Source organism: Brachycentrus maculatus, unplaced genomic scaffold (genome assembly GCF_059751285.1).
Source record: "Brachycentrus maculatus isolate JH-2025_06_01 unplaced genomic scaffold, ASM5975128v1 h1tg000153l, whole genome shotgun sequence".
NCBI classification, from domain to species: domain Eukaryota; kingdom Metazoa; phylum Arthropoda; class Insecta; order Trichoptera; family Brachycentridae; genus Brachycentrus; species Brachycentrus maculatus.
In genome coordinates this window covers 1,190,275-1,202,294 of record NW_028280906.1, presented here as the reverse complement: position 1 = coordinate 1,202,294, position 12,020 = coordinate 1,190,275, and the positions used below count along the sequence as shown (strand labels likewise).

The window sequence follows — 12,020 nt, the reverse complement described above, 5'->3', positions numbered from 1 at the left end:
TATAGTACTGACATGTCTCGTCGACAAATACCTACGCGCGTCCCAATAATAACCAAACTGTGAAGATGATTGTATTTTTCCAACGATTCTGTCATAAAAAAATGTTTAGTGCCTTGTAATTTTCTTATTCAAATTAATAATAATATATATGTCGAAAAACATTGGATATGGCACTGCCCAAGTATGGCCCATTGACTGCAGCTAACTTCATGTGAACCCAGTGCTCCAACCGTCAAACGGAAACCCGCGTCGGAATGTTTTTTTAGATGATTTATTATTTATTTTCTGTCATTAACATATTTTATTTATATGTTATTTGATTAACAGTCTACTATCACAGTATAAATTCCGATTTCGTAAATTTAATTAGTAACTGTATAAATGGGTTTTCGCGCCAAAGTTCTAAACTACCTCGGACTGATGTTATTAATTTTCTTTTGTTATTTTACTTATAAATGTTATCCTATGAATTATTTTCGGATTAAAAAAAATTCGGACTATCGAAACAGTGAATTCCCACTCTTCCGGATTAGTGAAAGAGATCAAAGTATGAAAGATGCCGTTGAGAAAGTGATAAATATATGGATTATATTCGGCAAAGCATCTGTCAACAACGAGTTGATAAACAAATTCAGGGCCTTATTGCGGAGTATATTTGCTCATAGTGAAGGAACTTCGCTTCATTTTAATATTCTGTCCGACAATGCCAGCAGACATATCGCTAACTCTACATTTTACTTTTTTGCTAAGCAATATAAACAAAAGGCATATTTAACGTATTTGAGTTTTTACGATCTGGAAATCAGTTCTGAGAAAATTAAAGATATCACTGATGTTATGTCTCCGCATTTCAGCTCACTTCCAGGTTTGTTGCTTTCCTCACTTCTCAATTGTGTAAACTTACTGATACTCACATCTATTTTGACTTCTATGTAACAAGCACTATTTTGTGGTGTTTTTTATTGAGATTTGTCTCCCACAGTACGAAGTTCCATGTAATAAAAGAAATATAGTTTCTTATATGATGACAATACCTAATAAACATTCCCGAACTTTCAATTTACCATGTTCTATGCCATATTATTGTTACAAATCTACATGTTCAATGTCACACACCTTTTTATTCTCAATGTTCAGTTTACATACTCAAATTTACTAAAATTAAAAAGAAAACAAACACAAAACTAGAAAATAAGGTGTAGCCTCTTAGATCACTTCATCGTAACGTAACATGTTACGATGCGAGAATTCAGGCAGTCAGTACAACGAGCCGAGCGATGTTACGACTTTATGCTACGACGAAATACTCCGGTCAGTCTCCACCTTTAGAATGTTTTCTTAACGTGAAAAATTCTTCACAAATATATAACAAATAATATCGTTTTATTTCAGGAACATATTATTCCGATGCTCTATTTTATATATCACTGGGATTACACCGATTGGCACCATTACACCAAAAGCAAGTCATCATGCTGGACTGTGATCTTGTCTTTAAAACAAATATTTCTCTTTTATTTGACGAATTTAAGAAGTAAGTATTTAATAAAAAAATCTTAAGATATACTACAAGTGTCTCAACTTAAAGGAAGCGTGTGTAGTTTTTATTCTAAAAAAGATGGAAATCTGAGCATTTGCCTGGCTTAAGTGATCACTTTATACTCTTGTATAACGTTTACCATTTTGCCCATTACTGAACATTCAAATAGAATTAATTTTTGAAAGATGTACACTGCAGTGCTAATAATTAATGTTCATTAATGGAAGGAATGGTAAAAATTAAGCCAGCTTAGTGCACAGATTCTAAGCCCTGGAATACTCGGACTTCCGTCTTCTTTTATATAATAACGATAGATGCCTCGCATCAGTTAAGACACCTAATATATAAAATAGTGTCCTTCGAGTTATTTCAGACATATTTTTAATAAACAAGCAAAAACGTTTATTGTCACAAAATATTGTCAGGTATACCTGACAAAAATTTGTCAATGTATACGGTACGCATTAAATATTTTTGGAGTAGATATCTTTTCTCGTGCGCGTATGTCATATGAGTTAGCGCAGAATGGTGAAGAAAAACCGCGCGTATCACATATATTAGTATGTGTAGGGCGGTTAAATTCAGTGCTTTGTCAGACGCAGACCACTTTTTATACTTAATGTATGATTTATTTCACAGATTTTCATCTAGCAACATATTTGGCTTGGGACGTGAGTTATCAAATGTATATCGGCACCTGCTTCATGATTATAGGACAAACCATAGTGAAACCCTAATTGGGTCTGAGCCAAGGGTAATTAGAATAGAGAATAATTTGAATGTCAATGCCACAAATCAAGATGAAGATGGATATCCCGGCTTGAATTCTGGAGTGCTTCTTTTAAACTTGGAAGCAATTAGGAAATCATCCCACTTCATGTCCTTACTGTCCAAAGAAAAAGTTGAAAATATTACAAAAAAGTATGGATTTAAAGGTCATCTTGGAGATCAAGATTACTACACATTATTAGGTAAAAACTTATCATTTCTAACTAACTAACTAACTAACCATCACGCCGCTTCTCCGCAGGGGTAGGCAGAGAGAATAAAACGCCACACCACTCTGTCTTTGCAAACATTCATCGCCTCTTCCACGTTCATGCATCTCCTCATACATACCCGCCGATTGTTACGACTCCTAACCTGACCACTTAATCAAAATCATTTTATTTTAATTGTATTTTAAACATTTATGAAAGCAAGTTGTAATTTGCATTCTGAAATATCACTTTACAGTAAGTCCTCTACTTACGTTATTTCCACATACAAAAATTCATACTTACACGATTTAATTTTTTTTTTTTTCTCAGGTTTTTTTTACATAAACTGTTGTGTTGATAGGATAGTGAGAGAGTGAAAGAGAGAAACAGCACTGGCACCTCACACCTGACTCCACCTTTACTGTCCACTTGATGTGATAAAGGACTTAGTCATAATTTAGATTTCTCCTTGTTAATTACATGTGTGTTACGCTCAGGATTCTTTCCACATTTTCTTTTTGAAAAAAAAAAATTTTTTTTAGCATCAATCCACAAAGCCTTTATTTAATGAATGCAATACATGCTTACATATTACGTCATCGTAATTTAATGCATTATTTTTAGATAATTAATAATAATAAAAACTTGAAAATACAAGTTTTGAAACTGCAATGTTATGATGGTAATAAATTATTAAATCAAGAATTTCCTGCCAGTAAATCACGTTTGAACACAAGCTTCCTGGAAACACCTCCACAATCCAAAATGATAACAACGCACAAAGTTATTGCCGATGGCTATTGTTACTATATTTTCTATAGCGATAATGATATCACATACAACAATATATATGCCATATTTGGTATTTACAAACATACATTTCAGAATGCCAACAAACTAGTGAAATGTAAATACTTTTATATTTTTATCTTATTTTTTGACATCTCATCAAAGATGAAGAAGAATATGGAAGTCTGGGCATTTACGGGGCTGACGACCGTCATAGGCTGGTTTAAGTGATCACTTTACTCACGTGTAACATTCACCAATTCTACCCATTATTGACAACCACACTACTCAAATTCTTGGAAGTTCTATATATATGAACCAATTCAGAAACCTTGTTCTTGAATCACTAGAACTTCACAAGAGACATCTATTGGTGAGATGTAAAGAAGCTTTTAATTAAGCAGAAACTCTTATATTAGTATGTGAGGTCCGAATCCTGGATTATAATCACACACATGAGAAATGCCAGAAAATACCATTTTCATTTTTATTATTTAAGCTTATAATTTGACCAGATAATTTAAATCAATTTATTATCTGGTCAAATTATAAGCTTAAATAATAAAAATGAAAATGGTATTTTTTGGCGTTTCTCGTGTGTGTGATTATAATCCAGGATTCGGACCTCACATACTAATATAAGAGTTTCTGCTTAATAAAAAGCTTCTTTACATCTCACCAATAGATGTCTCTTGTGAAGTTCTAGTGATTCAAGAACAAGGTTTCTGAATTGGTTCATATATATAGAACTTCCAAGAATTTGAGTAGTGTGGTTGTCAATAATGGGTAGAATTGGTGAATGTTACACGTGAGTAAAGTGATCACTTAAACCAGCCTATGACGGTCGTCAGCCTCGTAAATGCCCAGACTTCCATATTCTTCTTCATCTTTGATGAGATGTCAAAAAATAATATGAAAATAACTCCTGTAATTGGAGATAATCCAGATTTTGTGAACAAGTATTTGGACACACTCAAAATGTTATATTTTTATCCATGACTTATAAATAATAATAAAACATTATTATTAAATCCAATACTACTACTTGATTTTACTGGTAATATCTGTGTCCCTCTTCGATGATGTCATGTAAATTTATTTATCTTTGTTACAGGTTTTGAATATCCAGAACTGTTCTATATTTTAGACTGTGGCTGGAATCGACAGTTGTGTAAATGGTGGAGACGTAGCGAAGATTCATCTTTGTTTGATAAATATTACCGCTGCGATTCACCAATACATTTATACCATGGAAATTGTAATACTCATATACCTACCAGTTGATGAAACGTTTCTTGCAATTAGAAACTTTTTAAATATATATAGCTAGTAAACGTAAACTATAGTGCCAGAACAGTTAGTAATAATTCACTTAATAGTGTACTACTGAACGATGCAATGTGATATTATTTTAATGATAAAAGAAAGTGATTTTTAAAAATAAAGAAAACATGTTATTTATAATAATTATAGTGACCAACTCAGGATCATCATTACAAGAAGAATTAAGAATTACAGGTATTTTTTTTACAATATTATATGTGTTTTATTTCCAATTGAGATTATTATGTTTTATTCCCCATTCCAGTTTTGAAAAGATGAACTCATAGAGTTAAATAAATTTCTTATTTATTTTTTTACAAAAATGTTAATAAAATTAGTATATAACCACTCACCGAGATTTTTACGTCTACCGGTTTCGAGACGTACCCGTCTCTTCGTCAGGACAATCACTAACACAGCATGCAAACAATACTACCCTTCACCACCATAGCACCATTTACACACTCAAAACTACACAAAATGTCTAACACATGCGATTTTTGGTCGACCCGAAGACCAACATGCAATATAGTTTTCAATACAGACATGCGTTACGAACCGAGGTTAAACGTACATTAAAATTAGACCTATAATCGAATCAACTTATATACTTGTAGGATGATTGTCCTGACGAAGAGACGGGTACGTCTCGAAACCGGTAGACGTAAAAATCTCGGTGAGTGGTTATATACTAATTTGATTAACATTTTTGTAAAAAAATAAATAAGTAAAATGACTAACCACAAAGTAAATGCTTGAAATATTAATAATATTGAGAATAAATAAATTTCTGTCCGCTTATGTATACTTTTTAACCTAATTGGGAAAATATAAGTAAATAAAACAAATAAACTTTTGGGGAGAACTTAAACATATGATAATATTTGTTCGTAATAGCAACACAAAAACTCCCTCTGTGCAAAATATATTGGGTCATCCCATAAGTATTGTTGTTTTTTTAAAGAACCTTTATTGTTCAAGATTAAGGTAAACAAAGCTTTTTTTAATCTAAATCTCACTTTCTACGACGCTCTTCCATCTAACTGGTAGAATTTCAATACCCCTTCAGGAATTCACTTGTCTTTGACAAAAAATTCTCCTCTAGTACTGATTTGATCTTCTCTGTGGAATTCATAATTTTTCTGATTTTGAGCACTGCAGAATAAATAATGATTGGATGGTTAATGTCAGGCGCATATGGTGGGTGGGGCATCTTTTCCCATTCAAACTGCTCTAACCTTTTTTTTTAAACTAAAGATTGTCATTTTTCTTCTAACTCTGAGTTACCCGCTCAAGTTGCTCGCAGTAGACCTCCTTCGGTATCATTTAGTAACCTGTCATTTTTAGTTCCATTTCATGAAAAAAACCTTAGCATTTAGTGGTTATTCCTTTTTTTTTTCAATTAACCTTTTGTGTAGGTTACAACCTTCAGCCTTGCTCATCCAACAGTAATGTTGAAATTACGGACACTACAGAGTTTCAAAGAGTTTTATCTAAAATAATAAGCAGAAATCTTTTAGTTTTAAGTGATTTACCTTTTAGTTATTCTCTAGTTTTTTCCCGTTATCGAAGAATGTAATAAATAATGGATGGAAAAAAATAGAATAACACACAGAGACTCTTTTAAATAAAAACAACATTGTTAATTGAGTAAAATATGTTTTTAATTAATTGAATACACTTGGCAAGGAGAGAAAAATTCATAACTTACTCCTACTTAACAATTTTAATATCATCAAAAGTATGTAACATATATTAGACATATATATTTTCTCTTTAAGATCAAAAGGTTAACAGTTTATGTTTCTTATTGAGCGAATGCCTTGCGATTCTAGAACACTCATCATAAACAACGAATATATTTTTAAATTGTGCATTTTATGTATTGTGAATATACAAAGATAAAACAACATTTAGTAAATACTTAATTATTAGAATATCTCGAAATACAGTAGACTCTCAATTTACCAGGTTTAGTCAACTCTTTTCTTAGAAATGTATACATTTTTTCTCTCTTTAATGTATACATGCTTAAAGCGGATTCAAATTGAAATTAATCAACCATATTCTTAAGTTGAGAGTTAGTACCGGTGAAAACATCTAGGATTTTATTACAAAACTATGTCAGATAAAATAAATATGCATATGCAAGTAAGTTAGTTGCCAACAGAAAACAGTTCATTTGTTTGCGGTATTTATCACCTGCATAATTAGATATATATATATATATATATATATATATATATATATATATATATATATATATATATATATATATATATATATATATATATATATATATATATATATATATATATATATATATATATATATATATATATATATATATATATATATATATATATATATATATATATATATATATATATATATATATATATATATATATATATATATATATATATATATATATATATATATATATATATATATATATATATATATATATATATATATATATATATATATATATATATATATATATATATATATATATGTACTTATTTTAGCAATAAATATTGCATAATATAATCACATTGTTGTAGCTGATGCAGATAAATCTTATTTGTATTACTTAACCACTTAACAGTCGAATTTTGGCGAGAAAATTTGCTGGTGCAAGAAATCGTCACCAACAAGTCCAAACAAAATTATCCGAACACCACTCGGGTTAGTCAATAAAAACAAATACATAAATATATTTGGCTCAGACAAATCAATACCAGAAATCTGAATACGATTTTCCCGAGCGGCACTCGGGCTGATCATTACATTGCAAACTCCTTGTCCGAGTCACACTCGTGCGAAATTGGGATCTGGTTAATGTATGTTATTGAATGTAACTCCAAATAAACCATATGTTCACAAGATAATTGTTACCGAATTGTTATCCCTGCAGGTAAGGGGTTAATTGTGTTGTTGCAATTAGAAACATTTTAGCTAACATTAGTTGGGCATTCGAAACATTGTTCTATTCCCGCTCTACATTAATTTGATTCCTATTTCAAACACAAGTCGATGAAGCATTTCTGAAAAAATATTAGAAATTAAAATATGTTTTCGTTTTTATCATAAGGAAAAAAATCTATAGTCACGAGTAGCATTAACTCATGCAATGATATTGACTTTTTGGTGCGAGTTGTAAATGAACCCATCAGTTGTTAATCAATGGCATCGTACACGCTGCATGTCAGAATGGTTAATTTTATTTGTTAATACGCAGTTTTCCAATAACCGTCATTTAACTAATAATCATTCGTTTGCAAATAACTGTCAAGTTAACTGTAATATGTGGTCGCTAACCATATTAACACCTTAACGACTGGTCCCGCATTTGCGGCAGAAATTTGAACTCACCGCTAAATACCGAGTTATCGCAGGTTTATAAGTAGTCAAACTCAATGACATCTTTTGCATAAATCATTACATTTGTTCATTCGAAAATAAATTCACGATACTTAAAAAGGTTTGTGTCAAGGTTACAAGTTGATTTCATGAACGTTTGTATCTCATTTCTAAAATTTTATCTGGATTCGGCCCTTTTCAAATCTTATCTTGAGTGTCTATGATATTTTTTATGGTCCAACCAAATTTGTTTGGATTTTCAGATCCTAGTGATATTGACAGAAGTGACAGTGAAGTCGATAGTGGTTTTGAAATAATTAAAGAAGCTATAAGAGGTCCTCGGATAGTTTTGAGTGATTCTGAAGATGATTCTGACGGGGATGTTGATGATATGGACTGGTCAGACACCGACACAATCAGAGCTTTTGTGGAACTTCAGGAGTTCAAAAGTTTCCAGAAATCTCTGAAAATGTAGATGGTTTTGCCTCTATGTTTATTACAGATGAATTTTTGGACAAAATTGCCGATGCGTGCGATTAGAGATGTATATCTCATACATTTACATGCGGTCGTTAAGGTGTTAATGTTAGTATGTTTTGATGATCCTAACTAAACTAACTAACTTTTGATGATCCGAGAAAGACATTTTCCATACTCTTGATAAATTGAGTCTACTGTATTTTTAAAATATGTACGTACTATAATTTTTGCATAATACTTTATGCTTTTGGCATAAATATTTACCATGTGTACCTTATAATTTTTTTAAATCTAACTGGATAAAACATATCCGTTGTTTTGAAACCTGGGGTTAACATTAACAAGCACGTTATTGACTCGTTGAAATTTTCGTTCATTGCATTACGTTTGAAGCTCAAATGTTTGTTCATTTGGCCATAGTATTTACTTATTTTTAAAGACCCAATCAGACTACCTGGCCACATTGTTTCATTAAGCCATTATATTTGAACATCAGAGTTTGATAACTCGAACTCTAATTAACTAACTAAATCACGCCAATGAAAAAAAAATATGCTAATAAATATTAAATCAATGACCAATAATCCACAAGAAATAATAAATGACTCTTATGGATTTTAAAAAAAAAAAGTTAATGACAAGCTTTCCATACAGTGTTGCCTATACAGCTATATGGGCTTAAAATAGACTGTATAATTAACAAATAAGTGGATATAAATATAATTTTTTCAATTTTTGACAAGAAAGCGCCGGAAAATATTAAGTCTAAAGCAATTTCTCACATACCTACCATTTTACAAGGTCGGTCTCAAAGAAAACAGAACTTTTAATTATTTCATTTTTAATTAAAACAATAACTTATTATTTTTCCCAATTTCTTATTTTAAAATTATTAATAAAAAAAAACAAAAAAACATATTAATAGTATACTCTAAAGCAGGGGTTCCCAACCTTTTTGTAGTCTAGAGCACATTCTAAGTAGGGTGGCGGACAACACCTATTTTTAATCCACAGTCTGGCTCGCCGCTAGACAAGTTGCGACAAGTACTGTCAGCAATGGAACCACTCATACATACAAAATTGCAAACATACAAACGTATTTAATAAACCTAGGTACTCAATAAAATTAAAACTAACAAATAAATCAAAATAATTCACATTTTTAAATAAGTTTTATAAAAAAATTCTGTCTGTCTAATAGTGGCGGACACATACAAATCGTTCACGAGGTTGGGAACCTCTGCTCTAAAGAGAGAAAAAATATGTGGAAATATTGGACGGTAAAACGACTTGTATTAACTAAAAGAATACATCCAAATCTTTTTAGACATTCTATTCATTGCGGTATACAAACTTCATATGACTAACAGCTTAAAATGCAACCTTTTTTTTTAAGAATTCAAATATTAAATTATCACACTTTACACTTTGTAGGCAATCGTAATTTATTATTTAATTACAGTACATACTATTAATGGCTTAGATTTTTAATATCTATTATTAAATTGTTTACAAATTAACACTGTTTAAAATCACTCTACAGTAATACCTCACTATGTATCTTTGAAACAAGAAATCTTAAACTGAATGAAAGTGAATCTTCTGATTTCTCTTTTTCACAGCATATTGAATTTCTATTTTTTTTTACTCAAAGCCAGATAAATTGATGGGATTAGAATAAATCCAATAGCCTTGTTAAATCAAATACACAATTTAAAAGCCAATTTACAATATTAATGCGTATTATCTAACGAAATGGAAAAAAAATTACTGAATGACATGCTTTCTTTTCGGGCGAGGATTTAACGAAAATCATAATTTTTTTAATTGCCATTTAACTTTATAATTGTAAGTCCCATATCGAGACCCAAGGGGTAAAAACAAATATGAGGTTTATTCACATTATATTTATTATTTACTATAACCCTGGAGCGCAGGATCGATCAATTTGTCTGTGAGATTAATGAATAAGTTAACACTACATCACTTCGATACAGTACCATATGCATCATTGGGTGCGGATGAGGGTCAGAAGAGGAGTACGAGGTGCAAGATGTAACATCCTTAAAAAAGTTTGTTCTAATTCATTTAATGAGGTATTACTGTATCTACACAATACACAGTGCTTGAAACATCGATTACGTGAAATTTATCAACAATTTTTTGGACAGATTTTGGCTAATAACACTCAGCGTACAAATTTTATTTCAAATATTGCGCTTTTCAAGTAGTAATTACGTAAAGAGTAATATATATAAAAATATACCTAAATTTAAAATTAGGCTTGAAGCTTGTTTTATATCAAAAATATATTTTCAACACAAAACATGTTATAATTTTGATATACGAGTATTTAAACACTTTAAATAAGTTATGTTTCAAATTAATAAATTTTATTGCCTTTGGAAATCAGTGAATATATTTACTCGTTTTTATAATGTGATTTTTTTCAGAGGAGACTGAAACTGTAGCATACTAAAATATATGAACAACTTCTCATTGAATTATGTCACAAGTTTCCGGAGGAAAGTGAAATCAATTAGTTCATACAAAATATTGACGCGTCAAATTGACATTCCGTATTCGTGCATCAAATAATACCGCTAAACAATACATTGATAATCTACATCTTACGTTGTCCAAAAATTATATATGCCACATACGTATATACTTGTACGTGTCTTTTAGATTCATTGAGGATTTCAATACCTAAATAATTTGTCCACTGACGACATATTTTCATAAATATATTTGTATATATATATATATATGTATATATATATATATATATATATATATATATATATATATATATATACATGTATAAATACGAGGGCTGTTCAATTAATACTTAGACTGATGTCATAAAACAGTTACATGTGTAGGTCCCCTTCAAAGTTGTCACCTCCCCGACGAACACGCTTATCCCGACGGTATTTCCACTTTTGAAAATCGTCAAATCTTCTTCCTTTCAAAGGTCTTTTGACTTTGGGTAACAAGAATAAGTCAGAAGGGGCGAGATTAGGTGAGTAGGGTGGGTGTGGTTGATGAAACAACAAAGTTCACGACAATGCTCCAGTCAATTCATGTTTCAGAACGTGTAAGTTTTCGACTAAACACTCGATCACCGTTTTTCCCTACCGACCCTACTCGCCAAATCTTGCTTCTTCTGACTTCTTGTTCCTCAAACTCGAAGACCTTTGAAATGAAAGACGATTTCTGAGATAAGGACAAATTAAGACAAATACAACGAAGGACCTCACAAAAAAGCATTCTAGGACTGTTTCCACCTTTGTGGAAACACCTTTGGGATAAGTGTGTGCGTCGCGGAGGTGACTACTCCGAAGAGGACCCAAACATGTAATTTCACTCTACGTATTAATTAAACAGGACATGCATATATGGATTGTTGAAAAAGTTTATTGCAATTTTTACCTTGCTAGTTGTTATAACGGGTCAAACAACTATATAAATCAGTCAAAATATTGTATACCTATGTAGTTATTGTTTTTGTTAATTCTTGTCTTTTATGTTTTTAAATA

The 12,020-nt window shown here is 30.8% G+C and overlaps 1 protein-coding gene across 1 annotated transcript; it reads left to right on the top strand.

Annotated features, from left to right (window-relative positions):
* The first annotated feature begins 219 nt into the window (after positions 1-219).
* Xxylt (Xyloside xylosyltransferase) lies at positions 220-4,725 on the top strand. The gene is made up of 4 exons (XM_088261368.1): positions 220-865; positions 1,393-1,534; positions 2,180-2,511; positions 4,424-4,725. Exons 1-4 carry the CDS (start codon positions 382-384, stop codon positions 4,591-4,593), a joined length of 1,128 nt encoding a protein of 375 aa, XP_088117494.1. The 5' UTR covers positions 220-381; the 3' UTR covers positions 4,594-4,725.
* Positions 4,726-12,020: the final 7,295 nt, after the last annotated feature.

Coding starts and splice junctions, on each gene's coding strand:
- Xxylt (XM_088261368.1), top strand. CDS start 382: ATGGGTTTTCGCGCCAAAGTTCTAAACTACCTCGGACTGATGTTATTA. Junction 866..1,392: donor GCATTTCAGCTCACTTCCAG/GTTTGTTGCTTT, acceptor GTTTTATTTCAG/GAACATATTATTCCGATGCT. Junction 2,512..4,423: donor AGATTACTACACATTATTAG/GTAAAAACTTAT, acceptor TCTTTGTTACAG/GTTTTGAATATCCAGAACTG.